Source organism: Misgurnus anguillicaudatus, chromosome 15, assembly GCF_027580225.2.
Source record: "Misgurnus anguillicaudatus chromosome 15, ASM2758022v2, whole genome shotgun sequence".
Classification (NCBI taxonomy): Eukaryota; Metazoa; Chordata; class Actinopteri; order Cypriniformes; family Cobitidae; genus Misgurnus; species Misgurnus anguillicaudatus.
The window spans coordinates 17,222,911-17,247,882 of NC_073351.2; the positions used below are offsets into that span (position 1 = coordinate 17,222,911).

A 24,972-nucleotide genomic window follows, 5' to 3' on the forward strand; every position below is an offset into this window, starting at 1 on the left:
AAAAACGTAGCACTTAAAAGTGGCAACACGACAAACATGCATATGCACCTAAAACGCAATCATCCTGTTATTTTGTTCATTTCTTGTGGATATTTAAAATGTCTTCCAGTTCCAGTATTACTTATTGTTTAGAAATAAAAGTTTATAGATCTTTGAAAAGGTGTATCTGCATTATTATAATGGTCCCGGAGCATCAATTTTATCGTCTATCGCGATAAATTCTGAGGCAATTTATCGTCTAGCAAAATTTGTTATCGTGACAGGCCTAGTAACCGTACTGATGTGGCAAAGAGAGCCAAGACTAACATCCAGGCAAGCCGCAGGCAGTCCTTTCTTTCATGGAAAACCGAGACTGATATTATGGTTTCACACACATTTGAATTTCTTTCCTGCATGGGAACCTGGACCACAGCTGAGTCATGCAGACCCACACACAGTCTTGAGTCTCTTCAAAATGTTTTTTTTTTCTGAGAATGCAGTTTTAACTTCATGCCATAACACAAATGCTCAGGCTGCCAGGGCAGAAGCAAAGGGTTGCAAATATTAATGAAAAGATGTCAGCGTCATTGAGATGTACCGCTACATTGGACTACTACAGCATGATGTTTTCTCTGTGCCTTTTCCTGCCACAGTGATAACAAGAGAGGGATACAACACAATTTCATGGAAAGTGCACATGAGTCACCCAGAAGACGACAAGGTTAATGACAGGATAAAGGGGCACAGCCAAACCTCTTATGAACACTATCAATCAAGCTTGTATAAACATCTATCATCCTAAAAGAAACGGATGTAGATGTCAGAATGGTGGCATGCAAAGAAAACACAGGAATGAGACAGTACGTGAAAGCTAAACCAGTCATGGCTTCAAGTTGTTTGTGCTTGTGCCAAATTGTACTGGTCGACACTATTATTTATTTTAATTTTAAGCATCTGTCTTGCAGTATCGAGACAGAGCGCAGTTATGCAAATTTGAAAACCATGCCCCTCGAGGGGAAAATAATCCAACCGTCTCCATTGTCTTTGTATGGCGAGAGGCCGCCTCCTTGTCATTTCTGGCTTATAACAAAAACAGAATAATGCCTAAAAGCTGCCGTGTGACAATATGTACAGCAAGCCAAAGAACCCAGAAATATGTTTTTATAAGCTGTCGAGCCGTAAAACCATGGCTTTAAGGAGAAAAAAGTGGATCGCCGACCATGTTTCCCTCTAGTGGACGCAGTTCTACTAATAGGAGTACTATGAAAAGCTGCCTGTATCCACTTTTTTCTCCTTAGGGGCTGGGTTTTGCGGCTCGACAGCTTATAGGGACTTATTTCTGTTTTTTTTGGCTTGTTATCTGTACATATTGTCACACAGCAGCTTTTAGGCATTATTCTGTTTTTTGTTACAAGCCAGAAATGACAAGGAGGCAGCCCCACGCAATACAAAGTCAATGGAGACGGTTGGATTGTTTCCCCCCGGTGGGCGTGGTTTTCAGGTTATGACGCGCTGCGCTCTGTCTCTATAGTGTCTTTTTGCTTTGTCTCTTGTCTGGCACTGTTTGCACTAGGTTGCACACATGCACTTTATGTTTTTTGGTACTGACCTTTGTTTTATGTAGTCCAGTGTCTGCATGTATCACCATAGTCCTGGACAAATGACAATAAAGCTTATGTTTTTTTTTACATTGACAAAATAAGACTTTTTTACTAATTACAGATAATGAGCCTCAATGAGCCATTAGTGTGTTGGGTCTTCTTCTCCTCAGCTGTGAGTCACATCAATATTCATGACCAAAGAGACAGAGAGCAACGGGTCATAACCTGAAAACCACGCTCACCGGGGGATACAAGCCAGCCATCTCTATTGACTTTGTATTGCGAGAGGCCGCAATACTTGTCATTTCTGGCTTATAACAAAAAACAGAATAACGCCTAAAAGCTGCTGTGTGACAGAAATAAGTTTTATAAGCTGTCGAGCCGTAAAACCCAGCCTTTAAGGAGATAAAAGTGGATCGCCGACTACGTTTCCCTCAAGTGGGCGCAGTTCTATGTAGTACTATAAAAATTTGCCTGTTTCTACTTTTGTGTCTTTAATCGCTCGTTCTTTTTTTGCATGTTAGATGTACACCCTGTCACACAGCAGCTTTTGGGCATTATTCTGTTTTTTTGTTATAAGCCAGAAATGATAAGTAGGGAGCCTCTCGCAATACAAAGTCAATGGAGACTGCTGGCTTGTATTCCCCCGGTGGGCGTGGTTTTCAGATTATGATGCGTTGCGCTCTGTCTCTATTGACCCTCCTTTGCATATTGCCTTTACACAGCAAAAAGTGTCCAACAAAAGTTAAATAATGTATTGTTTGCATGTGAATGAGTGGGTAAAATGGTTTATACATCTTTTTGTAGCAAATTCCCAACTCTACATGATCCAGTACTTTTTTGTTGGTGAAGTATGTGTTCCTTGGCCTTATTTCAGCAACTTTTCTTTTTCTTTTTTTACTAACCATGCATAAGCATCTTTTACTTAATAATACAAACATGTACATACATGTTACTTACATATTATTGTAGCACAGTTGGTGCTGAATACAATGTTATGTGATATTATCCACTAATATGTTTAAAGCAACTGGAAAAAGACCAAATGTAAGAGCCAAATGTCAAACTTATGCTAGTGTCCCAAAGTGGTCGGACCCCAGAGGGTTAAACTTAAAACACGCATGCAGCCTTATTAAAAATAAACTAAAATTCCATATAATAAAATAAAATTGGTTTGCTAATTTCACTTGAATAACATGACATGACATTGAACACATTTTCTACTCATTTTAAAAATCCTAGAAGTAATTTAATATTTTGATAATTATGAAGCTGAGTATTCCAGTTCTTTGTTTACAAAAAACAAACATGCATACAAATCTTTCCAGTAAAACTCAGTCACCTATATAAATATTTTAACTTTTTGTTAAAGTTGCAGCTATAATGAACCCACTTATTTAAATACTTGTAGTCCAAGCTAAAGACCATTTTACATGTCATAAAATAAGACTTAATTTCTTTATTTTGTTTCCTTAATTTCATAAAAAAAAAACATGATAAGCATACACTCTTAAAATTGATGTGTTAAAATTTTACACAAAATATGTGTAAAAGGATTCCAACACATTTTGTGTTAGAACTGACACATAATGTGTAAATATTATGCTTAACTGCTTACACAATGAATGTGTAAAACACGTTTACCAGTACACCATACAATAAAATGCATAATTATTGTAATTTAATGACGATTTATATTTAAACGAAGTAACGAAATAAAATATATCTACTGTTAACCAACATATATCTACTGTTAACCATTACTACCACATAACAGCCAGCGGGGATTTTCATAAGGACTTGCCGAGATCAAGCTGCGTTGGGCGGGGTACATGAGCGCTGAGTATCCGGTGGTTGTTTGGATCAGAACTCCGAAAGAGTTAATACAATATTTAATAGTTGTCTGCTTGATTTCATTATTTAAAGTTTATAAATCATATGTTTTTTTTTCTTTTACATTAAAACTAAACAAATCCTGGGTAACACACAGTTGTGTTAAATTAATAGAAAGTTACACATTAATGTGTTTACTGAAGCAACACATTTTTTGTGTTGCATTTTATAACACATATTCTGTGTTAAATTTAACTCAACATGTGTTGTCCCTGCGTACACTCAGAACATGTTGTGTTGTTTTTAACACATTTGTTTTAAGAGTGTACAGTTTAATCACCAGACCCATATGCAGTATTAGTAAGATCTAGCCATCTAGAAAGGCCATACAGAGTTTACAGAGGGTCATACAGAGGTTTTCCAAGACTATTTTCACATGCAAGGTTCAATCAAAGAAGTTGAGTTCTTGTGCTGTGCGTCAGGCGCAGAAGCTGGCTTCAAAAGAGATGCATGAGTGTTGCCAAGATTGCTTTACAGGATGCAGAAGGTCAACATCCAATGATCAGGAGAGAATTGTACTCAATGCACCACATTTTAATTCGTAACATGAACATGATGAACAGGACATGTGGCTTTGCATAGTTAAACGATATACATCTATTATCACTTAGGGTGTACTCACTTTTGTTCCCAGCTATTTTTACATTAATTGCTGTATGTGAAGTCATTTTCAGAGGACAGTAAATCTTTACTGCTATACAAGTAGCACATTGACTACTCTAAAATATCTCCAAATTTCATTTCTGCAGTGTTTTTGTGACAAACTTACTTTTGTGACATAATCAGGGGTGTGGTTTTTCTGGATAAATCCTTAATTACGGCTTTTCCGACGTGAAAATGAGTCTCTCGTGAATCATGTAGCTCTTGACAGTTAGATGTTTTGCCAAAAGAACTATGCAAGTAACTTTAATGTTACAGTATTCACTTCAAATTCAGCATTTAAAGGTTGTAATCAATAATTAATCTGTATTAAATGCCCCCACTAATTATTCTATAAACATTAAACATGTTTTGACCAATGGTGAATCTCTTTATCAAGTTGTGTATGTGGCTTGTGTGCCTATTATTATTGTTATTACCATATGCAACCAAAGATTTTACTAAAAGGGCACAGATTTGTTTACAAGAACATAAAAACCCTCATAGATCTAGTCACTTATTTTTACTCTCAAAATGCACCGCATTGATGTATTTACCCCTTAAATGTACAAAGTGACTGATTTTGTTCAGTCTGATGCAGTGGGGAGGCAACATAACGGTCAGGGTGGTTGATGATTGGCTACTTAGATTGATCAGTTTTTTTAATTGTTCAGAAATCTCGTTTTTTTGGTTGTGCATTCCAATTAATATCAATTCAACTGCAGTTGGTTTGTTTTGATTTAAACCTTCATAACTTAAAAAATACAGCTAAGCAGCACCATAAACAAAATAATAACATGATAACATAATAATAAACATGTTTTGACAAAAATGTAAAAAAATGGATTTATCTCGTTTTGCAACGAAACTCTTCATTTCATTATGTGTGTGTGTGTGTTGATGTGTGTGTGTGTGTGTGTGTGTGTGTGTGTGTGTGTGTGTGTGTGTGTGTGTGTCGCTGCGTCATGGTAGGTGTACTGTATACTTTCCTGTTTTTTTGTCCTTTGCCAGTCACCTGCATAATGTATGTATACAGCTCAGGTGCAAAAACTTCCTAAATGGGTGATTCTCACGAATTCCAGACTTTAAAAATGTCCAGCATCAGATTTTTTTAAAAAGCCCTTGAAGCCATTTTTATAAGGCTTCATATAAGATTAAGGTCTGAACTTACTATAACCATTATTTTTAGAGGATTTAAAAAATATTTCTTACAATTTTTTACATTTTTAGATTATCATTATAAAAAAAATATCATTACCGCAACATGTTATTACATTAAATATATGCATTTACAACCCCAAAACAGAAAAAGTTGGGACACAGCAGAAACCGTGAGCAAAAAAGGAATGGAACAATCCACAAATCTCACAAACCCACACTCCATTCACAGCAGAATATAGACAACAAATCAAATGCTGTAAGTGATACACCCCGAAATTTCATGCCAAACATTGGCTCATTTTGGATTTCATGAGAGCTACACATTCCAAAGAAAGTTGGGGCAGGTAGCAATAAGAGGCCGGAAAAGTTAAAATGTGCATATAAGGACCAGCTGGAGGAGGACCGATGTTTTGGAATAGGAATGTTGTCCTATTCTTGTCTAATACAGGCTTCTAGTTGCTCAACTGTCTTAGGTCTTCTTTGTCGCATCTTAATCTTTATGATGCACCAAATGTTTTCTGTGGGTGAAAGATCTTGACTGCAGGCTGGCCATTTCAATACTCAGATCCTTCTTCTTCGCAGTCTTGATGTTGTAATTGATGCAGAATGTGGTCTGGCGTTTTCATGTTGGAAAATGCAAGGTCTTCCCTGAAAGAGACGACATCTGAATGGGATCATATGTATCTAGAATTTGGATAAACCTTTCAGCATTGATGGTGCCTTTCCAGATGTGTAAGCTGCCCATGCCACACGCACTCATGCAACCCCAAACCATCAGAGATGCAGGCTTCTGAACTTAGCGCTAATAACAACTTGGGTTGTCATTGTCCTCTTTAGTCCAGATGAAATGGCATCCCAGTTTTTCAAAAAGAACTTCAAACTTTGATTCGTTGGACCACAGAACAGTTTTGCACTTTGCCAAAGTCCATTTTAAATGAGCCTTGCCCTGGGAAAACGCCTGTGCTTCTGGATCATGTTTAGATATGGCTTCTTTTTTGACCTATAGAGTTTTAGCTGGCAACAGTGAATGACACGGTGGATTGTGTTCACTGACAATGTTTTCTGGAAGTATTCCTGAGCCCATGTTATGATTTCCATTACAGTAGCATTCCTGTGTGTGATGCAGTGCTGTCTAAGAGCCCGAAGATCACGGGCATCCGGTATGGTTTTCCGGTCTTGACCCTTACGCACAGAGATTGTTCCAGATTCTCTGAATCTTTGGATGATATTATGCACTGTAGATGATGATAACTTCAATCTCTTTGCAATTTTTCTCTGATAAAGTCAGAAAACTATTTTTCGCTGCAGCATTTGGGGAATTGGTGATTCTCTGCCCATCTTGACCTCTGAGAGACACTGCCACTCTGAGAGGCTCTTTTTATACCCAATCATGTTGCCAACTGACCTAATAAGTTGCAAATTGGTCTTTCAAATGTTCCTTATGTGTACATTCAAATGTTCCGGCCTCTTATTGCTACCTGTCCCAACTTTTTTTGGAATGTGTAGCTCTCATGAAATCCAAAATGAGGCAATATTTGGCATGACATTTCAAAATATCTCACTTTCAACATTTGATTTGTTATCTAGATTCTACTGTGAATAAAATATAAGTTTATGAGATTTGTAAATTATTCCATTCCTTTTTTACTCACAATTTCTACTGTGTCCCAACTTTTTCTGTTTTGGGGTTGTACAAACTCATGTTTCGGTAATGAGAACTAAAAAGTTGTCTAGGTACTATAACAAACACAATTTTACCTTTTATCTGGAGAGAAAAAAAGAACTGCTTACCTGGTAACCATCTGAGTGTCACAGTCAATTATGTCCCTTACAACAATTTTTTTTTAAATGTTAGTTCCTTGAGGGCTTAAACAATGATTGAAAATTGTTGCAGAGGATGAGAAATGTTTATATTCTTATAAATTATAACATTTATATTCCTTATTATTGTCTCTACATTTACCAATGATCACCAAATACCACATGTTTATTTACTGTAAATGTTTATAGTATAACATGCACTGAAGCTTTTTATTTTTTAGATTTTTTAATTATAAATATTTTCATGTCAAGGATCCCAAATCCAGTTATGGACATGTTGCGAATGAAAATCTTCCCCTTAAATGTGGAAAAAAACAACAAAATTGGTTTGTATGATGTCATTTGAAATCATGTGCATGTTGGAATTTGTTCCACCTTTATTGTGAAATTGTAATTTATATATTGAAGTAAATAACAATAAGAATCATTTTGGGATGAAAAGAAGCCAAGTAAAAATTAACTTTGTATTATTTGGCTATTTTTCTGGCAAAAGCATTCTAACTCTGTCAAATTGGTTTGGTGTCTCCTGTGCACAGCCCTCTTCAGATCACCTCACGGATTTTCAATGGGATTTAGATCTGGATCCTGCTGGCTGGGCCATTTCAAAATCTTGATCTTTGGTGAAGCCATTTCTTTGTTGATTGGATGTGCTTGGTGTCATTCTCATGCTGAAGGTAGGGCTGCACGATTAATTGAGGATTTAATCATGGTATCGATTCATAAATAAATGTGATCTTCTTTCTAAATGACGCGATTTACTTGCATATATTTCCTTGTATTCCGATGCTGCATTCACGTGTTCACGTATTTACATTACAATCCAGGATGCTCACACTCACACAGTGTTAAACCAAACCCTATTCAATCAATCAATCAATCAATCAATCAATCAATCAATCTTTATTTATAAAGCACATTTAAAAACAGCCGAGGCTGACCAAAGTGCTGGACATCAAATAAAAAACACAATTGAATCTCTGTAAAAACAAATCATTGAAATATAAAATAAACATAAAAACAACATTCTAGGAAGACCACAATTATTAAAAATAAAAAAAATTCAGGGAGTGTTAAAAGCTAAGGAAAAGAAATATGTTTTCAAGGATGACTTGAATGTGGCAATAGAAGGGGCTAGCCTGATATATAAAGGTAGGATATTTCATAATTTGGGTCCAAGAACTGCAAAGGCCCAATCACCTCGTTTTTAAGTCGAGATCTCGGTACAACAAGTAGGCATTGGTCACACGATCTTAAGTTTCATGTCGAGAGGGTAGACTGGTCAAAAACTCGGAGGCCAGATTGTTAAGTGCTTTGTAAACATAAAGTAACATTTTAAAATCAACTCTAAATTTAATGGGAAGCCAGGGTAAGGCTGATAAGATGATAGTAACCCACCTTCTAAGCAAGTAAGGAGTATCTAATGATCAACTAAATCCAAGGCAAAGGTCAGATCTAATCAAACTAAAGCCACAGATCTTCCATAAAAAATGTCACTCGAAACTCTCAACAGAGCAGATTCAGTACTGTGTAATGCTTAAAATTTAGACTGGAAAGTTTCCTGTACAGAGTTCATGTTTAGATAAATTTGCAGATGGGTTAATACATAAATTATTTTCTAGTATCCTGGAAATAAAAGGGAAATTTTCTTTAGATAAGGTGTCACCACAGCATTTTAAAGATGTTTTGGGAAAGAGCCAGTGGACAAGCATTTATAAACTCATTCACCGCCAGCCTTTTTGAGAAAAGTTGCCCACCTGCATTTTTGTGATTTTAACAAAATTTTCACAAAATTCCTTACAGGAAAAATTATTTTCTATAAATATATAAACATACAAATTATATCAAATTAAAGAACACACCCTCTGCTTTCAAACAAACAATAAACAAACAAAAAACAAACAAAATGGGGAAAAAACCTTTCATTATAAATGTACTTTTTCTACTTAATTTAACCACTGAAATATCGATATTTCTCTTCAAAAATACAACATTTTGAGCAAAAAGCTTTAAAAATTGCGTTTTTGTAAAGGAATTTATGTTAGAGATCAGACTCAGAATGACTATCAAACATAAAGGCAGTTAAAATAAATAATTAAATCTTTTTAACTTCCGTTTTTGACAAATTCGGTTTGGCGCCATCTGGTGGATAAAAGCGGTATTTCACTTTGAAATTCGTCCAGAAAGGCATATTTATTAGTTAAATATGAACTCATAAATGACGAGATAACTCGTCAATGGCGGTGAATGAGTTAATAAACATTAGGAGACCTGGACCAACAGTATCAATAATTTTTTAGCTTTTACATGTGCATGATTTTTGAAAAACACTTTGGAAAAGGGAGTCGGGCCGAGTACCAAAACACACTTGTAGTAAAGGGTGTGTCTACTAACCGACGTCATTGCCTGGGTTGCGTATGTGTGGGGCGGGTCTATCAAAAGAAGGTCCAGATTCTATTTGGGTTGGTGGAGTGTTTGCTTACTTGATTTCACATATCAACATTGGCTTTCAGAGATCATGCACCCCGCCTTTAATTTACTGACTATATCCATAAGTGGGACCAGGTCCATGGGCTCAAACTCAGACCAGGTTGAAAAAACACATTGGAGCATCATGAAATGTTATCACTGAATTTGATATTTGAGATCTTAGAACTATAATCTTGACTATAAAAAAATGTCCCAAAATTTTCTTAGAGGGTTACAGAAGGCTCTAAAATAATATGCACAGAATAAATTAAAACAGAATTAACAATAGAAAACAGAGATTGAGGATTATGATGATTTTTGCAACAAATTCTGAGAATACATTTTGCAGCCTTTTCTGAAAAGTTTGATAAGTCTCCTAAAATTTCAAAGGAGATCTGTAGTTCGCCTTTTTTCCATTTACGCTCAGCACGTCTGCAAACCTGCATAATGGCATTATACCAGGCACTGGGGCTGGTAGAGTTCAGCACAGGTACACAGCAAAATCTGGAACCTCAGAATAACTCTATAAGAGTTAATTTCAACACTTTAAAAGTGTCTCATGGGGTCCACTCCCAACAGAGTTATTTTAACACTTTTGAAAGTGTTAGCACATTGACTCTTTTAAAGTGTTAGCAATTGACACTATACAGAGTTAAAAATCTAACTATAAATTTACACTGATAAGTGTTAAATATTTTTTATTTGTTAAAAATTAACTCCCTCGGTGTAATTTGTTAACTCCAATGTAGTGTTATATTTTTTAATACTATGGTGTTAATATGGTAAATGTAAAGACAGAAACATATTACGGTACTTTTGGGACAATACAGCAGTATAATCTTTCATTATCATTAAAAAACTGTTAAGGATTTTTTAAAAATGTCATCTGATCAACATTTATTTATGACAGAAAAATTGTTCTCAATGTATCATGCATTTAAGTGTTCATTAAATTAACATATATTAAAGGTAGGGTAACACATTTTGAAAAATGCTAACGGTAGCCGCCTAGCAATGAAATCCCGATCCCACCCTCAAGTCAAATCGCCATCCAAAGTCACGCCTCTTTCAAAACGCATGAACACGCACAGATCAGACGGTCACATCTCATGTCTCATTCAGCAGTGAGAAAACTTTGCAGTACAAAGTCGAATAACACTTCCAAAATAACCAAACAACTGGTTTACGTCAGAATAAGTTTAAGCACACGTTCGGTTGTGTAGACGTAGTAACTATATCGTTACGCTAATCCGTAAACGAACACAAATTTCATAAGCAACACAATGTTTCATCAAAGTAGAATATCTGAATCCATCTCAATACAAACACACCGCGTACCCACCCCACCAAAACAAACAGTGCAACGACTCTTTCAGACCCTTTGCAGCTCCTGCAGCTGTTTCATCTTGTGGTAAAGCAGTAAAGTTACTGATGTTAATTTGGGTTTTTGCTCTTGCTGATCCAGGCAGTTTTGCTGTTGTTGTTATAAAAGATGCCCCTAGCCTTGTGCCTCCTGTGCAGGCTGTCAACTCAGCAGAAAAGTCCGCCGCCCTCACCGTCTACAGGCAGGAGGTGAGCGCACGTGAACGCGCCGATGACGTATGGTGTCTGCGTGGACTCGCTGCGCGGTGGGTATTCAAATTACGCTTACGTATGAGGGACAAAAATGGAAACGTCCGTTCGGACCGAAATCTATGATTTGTTGAACATTTTTTGGTCCTACGCCTTTCACAGATAACATAAATTTCTACAAATACATTTAAACAACTTAACACAGTGATTGCTATCAGGATGTGAGGAGACTTTTAACCAGCATAACAAAAAATGTTTCAGGATCAAATCTGTTACCCTACCTTTAACATCCGAGACAACTAAAAAACACATTCCCAATGTATAACAACAGTACAGATATTTATAAACACAGTTTATGGGATGCTTCAGTTCATACAAACAAGTTTGACTTCATTTCAATCCAAAATCCATGTTGGTCTTCACATAATAACAGCAGAATATGATGAACCAGCTGTAAGGAGGTGATATGATCCTCGGTCAGATCTTCGGACTAGATATTGAACTTTTCTGTTAATAAAACAAAAATAAAAGGGAAACATTCATTATTAAAAAACAATACAAAATGCATTACAGAATTCACATACATAACACATTACAAAATACTTCGAAAATAGTTATACATTTATGTTTTGCACAAAAATACTCACTTTGTTATAAAATTGCTCTTCGTCTGAAGAAATGTTCATGTAGGCCTATTTCTGTGCTCCTCCAAAGTCCCCAAAGCAAATCTCCTGAACACATTAATGGATTTAAAAACATATTTTAAACTTAAACAGCATATAAAGCAAAAAAAAAAACTTCCAAAACCATTATACGAGTATGAATTGCTCCATCTGAGGCTAAGACCTAGGGCCCTATTTTAACGATCTAAGCACATTGTCTAAAGCACACAGCGCAACGTCTAAATGGGCGTGTCCGAATCCAGTTTTGCTAATTTAACGACGGGAAAAATGGTTTGTGCGCTGAGCGCATGGTCGAAAAGGGTTGGTCCTATTGTAATGGGAGTATTTTGGGCGTAACGTGCAATAAACCAATGAGAGTCTCAGCTTTCATCCCCTTTAAAAGCAAGTTGCGCTGGCGCTATGTTTAATCTAGGGCTGTCAAAAGATTAATCGCGATTAATCACATCCAAAATAAAAGTTTGTGTTTACATAACATATGCGTGGGTACTGTGTATAATTATTATTTATATATAAAAACGCTCCCAATCATGTAGATATTTAAGAAAAATTGGTTATATTTACATATAAAATATTTATATTTATATATAATATAATTTATATAAATGCAAATACAGTATTTAAATGCAAATATTTCTTAAATATATACATGAATGTGTGTGTTTTTATATATACATAATATTTACACACAGCACACACACATATGTTATGTAAACACAAACTTTTATTTTGGATGTGATTAATCGCGATTAATCTTTTGACAGCCTTAGTTTAATCCCTATTTAGATGACGGACTTTGTAAACTGAAAAACTAAGCGGAGGAAGAAGATCCCCAGTTTAAGATTAATGTTAAATAATTGTGTTGATTTTCACTTGAATTGAAATTGTTATTTTTTTATTAAAACCTTTAAAACCCGTTTTCTTTTAGTCATGGAAGTAAAAAAGCAGGCTTGTAATTGCTTTAAATGTATGGCTATCCAATATCATCAAAAAATAATTTACAAGTATGTAAGATAAGGTTTGTACTGTTAAAATACTTTATTTGTAACAAACAGGAGATAAAGAATTTACAAACGCTCTCCTCACGTTTCAGCACTTTGGACAGCGTTTTTTTTTAGCAAAGAGTTTTTTTTAAGCATTACATAAAATGTTTTTCATCTCACCATATCCACAGGTACAGAGTCATCATATACAATAAATCCGTGAGGTAGCATTAAAAAAACATTTAAAAACAGATGCATTTGTTTAAAGCAAAGCCTTTATTTACTTACCAGGCTACAGGTGAAGCAGCTCTTTGCGCCTTCTAACGTCTCATTTATGTCCAAGAGACTCAATAATAATCTTTTTCATTCAATCCTTTAATCTTTCATATTTAAAAGCATTTTGTGCTGCTGGGCATTCATGTACTTTGTGATAAGCAAACCCGCGTTGTCCTCCCGTTTATAGGCGCATATTAATGCGCTCTTTAAATAACATAAAACATATTGCGCCATTGACTTTAGATTTTAGACCAGGTTTTTGTTTGTCAATGGCGTAGTCTATTTTAGTTGCCTCAAAATAACAACGCGCCAACAATGCGCCTAAACACGCCTCGTTTTCAGACCAGAACGCCCATGGGCGCAAAAGGGGCGCAAATGCATTTGCTATTTAAACAACGCGGCGCTAAACGTGAAAATTAGGGTGGAAACTAGCGAAAGACACTTGCGCTGCATTGCGCGGTTGTAAGATAGAGCCCCTAAACTCAACTGCCGCATTCATATAATGACAATAACACATGACTCTTGATACTCTTGAATGTTAAACTTGATACTAACAGCAATATAAAAAATATAACCTCACAACTCTCAAATGTAATTGATCAAAATTGTATTTATTAAACATTTACTTACCATTTACAGTGAAGAGACGACCTTCTGCTTGAACTGCATCATCCAAAAACACGGTTTAGTGTGTGCTCTAAAAAGGGGGAGGTCTTCTCTATTTAACACCCTAAGAGTTAACAAACTCCACTAACAAAACACTGTAGGAGTTAATTTAAAAAAAAAGTGGTAACACTCTGTTTTAACACCAACTCTTTATTTTTATAGAGGTAAATAAAATAGTTTTAACTCAATTCAGTGTTAAATTAACTCAGAACTCTTTATATTTCCATTAACACTGTAATTTTAACTCTGCTAAATTTGCTGTGTAGAGTTAAATAAAGTGAGGTGTGAATCAGTATCTAAGGTGTCCAGGATGCTATCAGTCTCCAGAGAGTTCCGTACATCAAGATAGACTTCAAAGAAATCCTGACTGGATCGTTGAGTAAAACAGCGAGTTAAACGTACTGATGTTGAGTTTCTAGTAATATGACTTATAAGGGGTTATAACAGTTGGCAATCCCCCTCTATAGCCAGATAGACACGGGGAGTTTAAAAAAGTGCAGCCACAAGGTAGCAGTTTAGAAAGTGGTGATAACTCACCCGGTTTTTATCCAAGTCTCTATGATAATATCCAATGTTGATGTAAAAAAATCATTTAACTCCACCTCGGCATGCACGAGAGAAAACAGGGCGCAGCCATCGATAGACGTCTTTGTGGAGATTCCATCAAGCATTTCACTAGTTCGCCTGCGCATTCAGTCTATTGAATGATGGAAAAATAAGACTTGGCTTGCTGTCCTCAGAGGGAGCTCGAACTCGAGGCTCGGCTCGAGCCCCAAGTTCAAACCCCCCATGGTAAGACTGTACAGAGAGAGGAATGAGCAAAATAAAGGAGGAGATTTGGGGAAGAGGAGGGATGCCAGATGAATCATCACTGGTAAGGTGTGAAGACTGACTCGCTTAAATAGGCTTTCAGAATGATTGACAGGACTGAATGTTTAGGCTCCTCCCGAACCTACGTTTAAAATTTCACTACATTCGCAAGTCATAAACATACTACAACAATTTAAGAATAATAGTCAACTTTATAATTGTTAATATTCTGAAATAAGACGGTCTTGATGACGTATGCAGCTTAGATATGCGACCTCCGGAGGCTGCAGCCTTCAGATTGAGAAACGGCCATAGTATCAGAAAGGATTTTTAGCACGAGGGGAATATTTTGCATGCCTGCGTTTCTTCCTGATGTGTCAAAATATGATTGTTTAGTGTTTTAAAGGGTTTGTGTTTTTAAAGTTTTAAGGTTGGCCAGTTTGAGTGTACAAATCACAGGTGCTCTTTATTCTAATTCTTTTTATTTATTAATGTCAACATTGTTTATGTTTAACAGCTAACACATCTTAAATGACTCATTTTAAAAGGTCTAAGATATGGAAAAGAGACTTTTATGCATAATGTATAGTAGGTACTGAATTAGATGAAGTACCTACTTACTTGGCATTAAAACAGTAGGTACTGTATAGTATGAATCCTGGTAGTATGAATGAGACTCGGACGTACTACATCCGCCATGTTGCTACATCACGTCATGTCATTTCAGCGCGAAAACAGCCGCGTGCCTCTTCTTCTTCGTTGGATAACTCCTCTCCCGGGGCATCATGGAATAGTGAAGCGTCCATCGTATGCACACTGCAAAATCTAACCGGAAGTTGTAGGTCATCCGGGTACTTTTCGCATACTGTTTTTCGAATACTATGTATTCGGACATACTACTCGCCTCGCCTACTGCTTTTCGCGTACTATATAGTATGTAGTGGGCGGTTTCGGACGCAGCAAATGAGAATCGTGTGAGATAATTGTGATCTCATTTCCCATGGAGAAAAACCGTGACTCACACTTCAGCATGAATCATGCAGCCCTAGCTATTTATTTGAAGCTATTTATTGTGGGCATGGTGAGTTTTTTTGTGACGTGCTCTGGGTTTTTTACCACCAAATATATATATATAGTCAACATTTGAAGTGGATCAAAGGGGTTCATCAAAGTTGTCCTAAGACAAGAAGAGTATTGGTTTTAAAACAACAGTTATTAAAGGTTTTGTTCCACTTCAAATGTTGACTAATGTATTTTGGACTTTGGGCTTGGGTGGTTTTTGGTTGGAAAAGGATCATAGCCCAAACATATAGAATTCAGGAGATTATTGTAGGGAGCAACCAGAAATTGTCAGATATTGTTCCAATTCTTTTAATGTTGCTGTAAGCCTCTTGGCAGCCTCCCTTTCCCATGTTCTCCTGGTCTTCTCATCTATTTTAGGTGGATGGCCTGGTCTTGGTAAAGTCAATGTTGTGCCATATTTTCTCTGCTGCATGAGTTAGCTCTCTGTGGCCCATAGCTTTTTCAGTTGGATGTTACCAAAATGATGTCAGATAAAATATTTTAGCACCAGTCATACTTTTTAAAGGTATTTTACTTGATTACAGGTATGTACTAATTTATATTTAACTTAAGCAGAACTCCATCCTAAAACAACATTATGCTCCAACACAATATTTCATCATATATGTAGTTGATTATGCTGCCATCAAATATACTAACTCCATATAAAAAATGTAAGCTTTTAACTGCTACAGTAACAGTGATTTGACGGGTCGTCAAATCACCGGAAGAAAAATGCACGCCTACATATTCTGAACGTCCTGATTGGGGGCGGGTTTTGAGGCAAGATAATTGACAGTAGATGATATCATTCTTGAGGCATTGAGGTAAACAATAAAAACGAACTCCTGGTGGCCTGAATTTGTTATCCTTACATCCACATACCGCACAGGTTCTAGTCATCTTTTATCAAGGGTTTCGGTGATTTCCTCTTCAGAGACGGTAAAAGCGGAGTTACTCTTTGGATGGGTTCAACTGCTGACTAACTTCAAGTTGACTTGAATTGATTTAAGGGCAAGTTGAGTGGTAAAGAAGCTATTAAACTTGTTCGACTTCATGCGGCGCCACAAGATTCAACAGCCAGATCCTCTTGCGGAACTTTGCTGTCATCTGGCTGGCGGTTCTTGTGGCGCCGCATGAAGTCGAACAAGCCTGAAGGCTGCATCAACCAGTGGTTAGTGGGTGGAGCTAATGACTTTGCACAGTGCATTCTGGTTAATTGAGTCCTGCATCCATGCATCCTGGATTTTTTCCGGGATCGTTTGTTCATTCACACTGCCAATGATTTGCCGGCATCTGCAAGTTCCCGGAAAGACAATGTGACCTGTTTAAAGTTCTACACAACGTCTGAAGTTTGCATATTATTTCTCATACGTGATGTTTCTTATATTAAATTTCAGTGTAAAAAAAACCCTGCAATTGTGTGGTCACACAATATGTTTTTATATTACATGGGAACCCTGTGAGACCGTGGAAAGATCCCGCTGTCAGGTGAGCGAGCGCGGCACTCACGACGTTCAGGTGAGCGAGTGTGGCACTTGTGAAAATCAGGAGAGGTGGAGGACACAGGGGCAGACTTTGGGAGTGCTGGAGCACCAGATTGGTTGGACGATTACTAAATTCTCAGTAAAAATATAAACCTTGAAATTGGAGGCATTTAATTGGTGGACAAAATTGTAAAAAATCCATTAGATTTAAATGAACAAGGTCGCGGATAGCGAGACAAAACCAAGGATCATCCAATCCCAAACGAAAGCATTCAAATATTCAGCTTCGCATCAGCCCAGCTCACCAAATGTATGAGGTCCTCCAGAGGCCAACCAGTAGTTTTGAGATCAAAGCATGTACTCCTCTGCATTATCTATTTTTTGGTCAGATGTTCATGGAGATAATCAACAGAACAAATAACTTTAATTGTAAGAAGTCCTCACATAAACCCACACTTACAATAACATTAACATCCGACAAGGACTGGGAAAAACAGGAGAACTAACAGGCTACAAACATTCATCAACAGCTGCCTCAGAAAAATATTAAACATCTGGTGGAAAGACAAAGTCAACAACGTGGACCTGTGGAAAAGGACAAGCCAAGACCCCATAGACTTACAAATCGAAAGAGTGGAGTTGTATTGGACACACCCTAATAAAGTCTGCCACAAACATCACCCGACAACCCCTGAAATGGAACCCCAAGGGAAAAGGCAACAAGGTCATCCCAGGAAAAGCTGGAGAAGAAGTGTAGAGGCAGAAATGTCTGAGTGTGGGCTCAATTGGGGAGAGCTTAAAGGGCCATTTCACCGATAGGAACATTAATCTTTATGGAAAGTGAGTCATATTTGTAGTCAAAATGTAACATAAATGTAGAATTTTGTGCCTATTTGACAGAGAAAAGACAAAATGTGACTTTAGAGCACATTTGTATGAAAAACTACAACTGCCACTATGCACCACAATGCACAGCTCTGCAAGCCACTCCCATTACTCGGAACACGGCTCAGACATGCTATTATGTACATAAATGCCACGTTAGTAAAACAAAGAAAATAGCCACCACCACTGTGTCTGACTGACACCAATCATGATTTACTTTTAAACGTGATGTTACATTGTGGTACACACAATAACACTCTGGCCTGGTGTGTAGCAAAGTCTTATTCAAACAGTAACGTGCGGTTTCAGATCCGCAGTACAAATGTCTTTCCAAGTACTTAAAAAAAGTGTATGCATTTTAAATGTTTATTTAGTTTTACCAATTTTCTTTTTGTCTCTTGTTTACTGTAATTACATTTGTGTTATTATTGGCCTCACTGCTCTCACAATATAGACATATAAAACACCGCTCAGATATGCTATTGTGTACATAAATGCCACGTTAGTATAACAAAGTAAATATAAATACTCACTTTAGTCAGACGTCCGTTTATCCCTGCATCCTCCACACAAACGCGTCCCCTGCATAATATCTCCACAGACGCGCTGCCTCAGCTCTTGGAGCTTGTGCTCGTAAACCGAAACACGTCTTTGAAATAAGCACGCGACCAGAAACATTCACAAAACAAACGTCCATATCCTTATCTGATCCAGAAATCTTAAACCGAAAGCAAACGGCGCGAGTCCGTCCAAGCTTATATACTCCGCAGCGCATCTGCTCGTAAACCGAAACATGTCCGTGAAATAAACGTTCCAAACGCGCGCAAAGTTCCTCTCTTGCATAGAAACCTTCACCAAACAAACGTCCATATCCTTATCTGATGCAGAAATGTTATAAAGAAGCCACACAGCGAGAGAACAGGCAAGCTTCTCTACGCAGCAGAGGCCGATGGTTGCTGCTTCTTCACCGGGCACCTCTACCCAGCCGACGCCCAGGCTCCGGCCTACTCCTCGGGCTTCTGTTCCTACATCTGCCTCAGCTCTTTGCAGTATTGTGGCTCATAAAGGTGCAATGAACAGCGGATTAGAGCATCACGCTTGTAAAATCACCCTCTTCCATGTAATATTGATTAACTTCCACTGTTATTGTAACATGAATTCTGGCTCGCTCCACAACTTCTGTTTAGCTTAGCTTAGCATAAAGATGGCGGCTGGTCGTTTTTTTTCGGTCTGTGTTCGTATATTTTCGTAAGTCCCACCCACTTATCTGTAATTGGTCTGAAGCGTGAGTGGGTCCCACCCATAGCCCCCACCTTGGAAAAATGAGGAATGAGTGTCTGTAGTCTTTCACAAACAATAGAGATACAGGATTTCCTTCTTTCAATGACGCAAAATGACGATTTTTACATCATTGAAAGAAGGAAGTGCCTCACTGAAATCAGTATTTCTCCCCTCTCAGGGGAAACTGAGGGAATGGTGCACGACCATTCAAAAACATGACTGGGGTTCTAACGGTACAAAGCTTAATGCAAATGGGTGAAGTTTCCCTTTAAGCAAAAAGCCATAAACAGAGTGAAATTGAGGCTATGTTTACACGTGGGCGGTTATTTTCATAAACTGACATTTCAACCTCTCTGGTTTCAAAAATAATATCGTGCACACATGTCAGTTTTCAGAAAAGTGTTTTTTTACACGTACCCGTGCATATATGCCATCAAGAGAAGCTCAAGCCCACTTAAGCCAATCACCGGCAGCGCTTGTGGTGACGCGAACTGGTTCTTCATGTTCGAGGCAGGAGTTGTTGCAGTAGGTGATCGATGACGTCAAAGTACCGCGAGAGGGAGTTGATTGAGGAATCATACGTAGAGGTCTAATTTCGAATCGCTCTCGCGGAACTTTGACATCATCCGTCTGTTGGTTCTTGCAGCACCGCATGAAGTCAAACACGCGCAAGATTGCTGACCTCAGAGCATTTGTCTCTGCTCCTCGACATAATGGAGCAGCTGTATTTGCAAATACAAACACACGAAACGAGTTTGCACGAACATAAATGTGATCTTGGAGGCGTTCAGAGTAGCAATCACATGTAAACATAGGTCGCACTTTTGACGTAGGTGCGAGCTCTGGCGCATACTCTGTGACGTTGCCTGCTTAAACATCCGTTTGTCTCAGTTTACATGCAACCGTGCAACCGTATATTTTGAAGATCTCCACTCTGGACGGGGTTTTTAGAAACAATCGATTTCAGAGGCGAGTTCTCCATTTGCATGTAAACGAGGGGCACAAACGAAGGTAAATCTCTTAGTTTTTAAAAATAACCATGTACGTGTAAACAGAGCCTGAGGATATTTGTCAACGGCTTATGCACCCACGAGGAGCTAAGGACTTAACAATATAATGGGACATGATCAGGGGTACTGGCTGGCAGGTGAGGATGGTTGCAGACGAGACACAGGTGAGGAAGCATGATGGATCATGGGAAATGGAGTCCAAGGGAGATGACGGGAAAAACAAAAGGGAAAACGGCAGGTAGACAGACTGGGACTGTGACAGCCGTCCATGTCACCGATCTTTATTATTGATGAGAACTTTATTGTTTTGCTATTTTATATAGGTTTTAGAGTTGCAAAAGTTCAGCTATGTCTTAGTTTGGCACAGATGAGGCATCTTTTCTGGAAATATGCAGACATGGAATGGAACACCTACTACATTCTGAATGCAAGTAATCTTTTTTTGGAAGGAAACAGGAAAGGGAAGGCATTTCGGCAACTAATACGTTTTAATTGAGATTATTCTCAAGGGCAGGGGTTGACATTCCAGGCATAACCATACACCCACATACTGTACAGCACTACCGGAGGACGCCCAAACATGCTTGGAAATTCAGTAAGGAATGCATGTAAATCATTTATAAAAACATTAAAGGAAAGATTCCTACTTAGGGCCACCACAGTGTGGCATTTTTTAAAATGTGTCATGCTCTGTATTTAATTCAAAATGTGGTACTGGAAACATTCCTTAGATCCTCCTTACATAAGTGCTAGGCATGCATGCTTTAACCAGGGTCAAATGAAAGGGACATTATTCACCCAAAATAAATGGAATTATGGGCATAAAGTTTTCACTACCAGGTTTATACCGTAGGTGTCCAATGTATGCTCATGATAGCTCTTGAAACCACCCACAGCTTATTTTACAATGACTGTTGCAAACTAACTATACAGTATAGTCACAAAGCTCTAGTACCAATGCAGAATTAACATTTATAATGAAATATCTGCAAACTGGACTTAAGCAGAGATCAAGGAGCTTCTCACTGTCGGCACTGGAGCTAAGATCATTCACCAGCATAAGAAGAACAGCCTGTCGCACTCTTTTTATGATCTTAACATAAACAAAAATGCATGCGTGTGTCATCGCAACAATAACTTATGCTTCAGATCTTTTACACAGGGGATTAAAATGCAGATTAACATAACTGAAGCGGATCCCAGGGTGCTCGTCACTGGTCATGCTGAAACTGAGATCATTTACCAGCATAAAAGAACGGCACATCACACGTTCCTTTATGATCTTATCATAAACAGAAATGTAAGTGGTTTCTCAAAAAAGAAATAGCAGAAATTTAGCAAACTTCTGACACTGCTTTGTATTCCTTTAATCCAGGGCTATTCAATTACAAATTCAGTTGGGCCAGATTTTAAAACCAAGAAGGTTAGCTGGGCCAGTCATTACAGCGGCAATTTTAAAACCAACACAAACACATTTTTTTTACATTTAAGGTTTATTCATTGTTTTTCCTTTAACTTTGGTCAGTTTGCACAGCAAAAGGTGCTTAAAAAACAATAAAAAAGCTAACTGAACAGAATCTGAGGTAGCCCCTACTTTTCCACTTAGGCTACAAAAGAAAAAACTGACATAAGGTTTGGTACATCTTGCCTAGGCCTACCTAGACAATATATTTGACGTATTTGATCACAAAGTGCATAAAACAAAATAGTGCAAAGTATTGGCATTAAAATCATTTTGAAACTAAATAAACATATTGCTCACATTTGACCCAGGGACATCTCAAAGTTCATAAAACAAAAAAGTGCAAAGTATTAGCATTAAAATCCTTTTAAAACTAAATAAACATATTGCTCACATTTGACCCAGGAACATCTCAAAGTGCATCAAATGAAAAGTGCACATATTCACAGCTTTAACTTACACATGAATACAATGTGTACTACTGCACACTGTTAGAACATATTTTAACTCTTTAATTTAATTGATGAAGGCTACAGTTACCGCTGACTTAGTGAGAGAAGTGACATTTTTTGTTTTGAACGAGAGCAGTGACTTTAGGCTCGTAAGTGGTCAATGCAATTTGAAGGCATTGGTGGAGAGTACGGTCAGTCAGGGAGCAACGAGAGTTGCTTTTTATAGAGTTCATGTGTGAAAAACTTGACTCACATGTGTATGTTGATCCAAACATACTGAGCATGACGATCGCTACCTTCTTCATGTTTGGGAACTGATGTACGTTGACATCAGTCCAAAACTTTGCAGGCCCGTTAGTGCGAAGCTCCTGTGCCATAGTTACAGATGACTGCATGTCAACAAGTTCGAGTGTGAATTTCCCCTTGTCAATGGAAGGGACAAGTTGCTTTGCTTTGGCGGATAAGTCCCCTTCTATTGCAACATTGAACGGGTTTCTGACAAAAACTGCCACCTCTGTGGGCAAAACCAGTCCATCCAATCGACTAGCAAAGTTCTTTTTCAGCATCGCAATGAAATCTGTCATCACATCTGTGATTTGTGCGGGGGATGAGATGCATTTGCTGAGTGTCGGAAAATGCAGCATTCGGCCTGTGCTCAAATCAGTTGCAAAAATATCCAGTTTGACTTGGAATGCGCGCATCTGTTCCACAAGGTCGATAACAGTTTTGTCTCTGCCTTGTAGTCCCAAATTGAGATCATTCAGGTGTTTGAATACGTCACTCAGAAAGCATGCATCGGCCATGAAGTTGTCGTCCAGCATGCGACTCAAGTGCGTTTCTGCCTTTTTTTGCTTGCTGCTGCGGAAGAAAGTTATGATCTCCTCTCTGAGACCACAGAAACGCTCCAGTGCTTTGCCTTTGGAGAGCCATCTTACGTCATTGTGCAAAAGCAGGTCGTGGTGCTTAGCAGACATTTCTGAAAGTGTTGGAGGCTTGATGTTGAGCGAATAAAATTAATTATAGCCATCACGCTGTCCATGGTCGTTTTGAGCGCTCCGCTTAGTTTTGCGCATAACACCGCCTGATGCACAATGCAGTGTAAGGAGATTAACTAAGGTACAACAGTAGACCAACGTGCTGCCAAACCATTCACTTTCCCTGTCATGGATGGAGCCCCATCTGTCACAAGCATGCACACACGCTTCATATCTAGACCATTGTCTTTAAAAAAAGCGGAAATTTTCCCAAAGACTATATCGCCAGTTGTGTGTCCGTCTAACGGCAGTAGGGCGAGCAGCTCCTCTCGGAAACATTTGCTGTCAAAAAAACGGACATATATGCACAACTGAGCAGTATCAGTTTTGTCTGTGAACTCATCTACTGCTATAGACATAGTCTCAGCTTTCATCAGGTCTCCCAACAACGTTTCATACACCTCTGTAGCAAGAATGTCAACCCTACGAATGTTGGAAGTATCTGACAGGGGTATGTTTTTTATAGCAGATGCCACACTAGTTTTAATTTTATCGTCATGTATCACCTCATCCACAACGGACAACATACAGTCCTTCACGGTTTCAGAGTCTGTGAATGGCCTTTTCTTTTTTGCCAATATCCAGGACACACGAAGTGATGCTGCGGTAGCTCTCTCTTGGGCTGTGGATGAACGCACTATGGTAGTACTGCTCCGGTTGTAAGATGCAATCAAACTCTGCACCTTTGCAGGAAACTTAGTTCGGAAAGTCTGGTGTTTCTCAACGTGGTGCCTCCGCACATTGTAATCTTTAACTACTGCAACGCACTCGTTACAAATTAAACACATCGGTTTGGCGTTTGGATGTGGCGGTAAAATAAACAAGTATTTCTCAGTCCAGGTAGGGTTAAACTGACGGTTTTCATTGTCAATTTTACGTTTTAGTGTTGAATAAGACATATTGATAGCGATCAGTCTACCGCTCTGGTCTCTCTCTCTTTCTGGGTTTATTGGCGGATCGCGACCAACTTGTTTAGGTGATAGCGCCCCCCACTGTAGCGGGGGTATGCAACTTCATAAAGACTTACGTAGTGAATGTGCATTTTTGGCAAGACCACGGGCTGGGCCACTTTGAGGTTGCTTTCGGGCCGGAAGTGGCTCGCGGGCCGCCAATTGAATAGCCCTGCTTTAATCTCTGTGTGAAAAAGGCTTTTGTTGGACAAGCAATACTTTACCACAGTTATTGTTGGCAAGTTTTGTTAAGGGCTTAAAACTTTCCCATGTGTGATTTTATCACCTTACAAACCTTAAACAAGCTGCATTGTGAAAAACAATACTGTTGCCTGAACTTGTCCTTATCCTTTGCTAAACCTTTTGGCGTAACAGATAGTCCCAGTAGATTAGATTATTTTTTGTTTCGCTTAAGCAATATAACAATGCAGTTAAAACAACAGGTTGTGATCATCAAAATAGATATCTTAGCCTACATATTACACTTGGATTGGAACATTTGAATAATTACATGCATTTACATTATTCATTTAGCATAAGCTTAAAGTGACTTAGGATGCACTCACACTATTCAAACTGCGCCCGAGCGAGCTCAACCACCAAAGCCTGGTTTGTTTGACAAGTGCGATCGCTCCATACAGATGTGGCCAGTAGGAATGCAATTTTTTCTCACAGCATCCACCAATTCGTCTTTCGGACTGCCACAGAATACTGGAGGCACGTTTCTATAAAGTTAAATAAATCTGTTCTGCTTCACAGAATATCCACCAGGTCATGTTGCACATACAACAACACACTATAT

The 24,972-nt window shown here is 38.2% G+C and overlaps 1 protein-coding gene across 5 annotated transcripts in view; it reads left to right on the plus strand.

Moving 5' to 3' along the window:
- Positions 1 to 24,972, plus strand: part of LOC129418730 (uncharacterized) — a 185,081-nt gene that overhangs the window by 35,924 nt on the left and 124,185 nt on the right. For 3 of the 5 annotated variants that reach the window (XM_055173587.2, XM_055173586.2, XM_073853482.1), the window contains one exon: positions 7,631 to 7,768. The exons of 1 other annotated variant lie outside the window; for it this stretch is intronic. In XM_055173587.2, the coding sequence (XP_055029562.2) occupies positions 7,760 to 7,768 (9 nt within the window). In that variant the 5' untranslated portion in view covers positions 7,631 to 7,759. Of the gene's footprint in view, positions 1 to 7,346; positions 7,421 to 7,630; positions 7,769 to 24,972 lie in introns of all 5 variants that reach the window. One more of the 5 variants, XM_073853481.1, reaches the window with a different exon arrangement.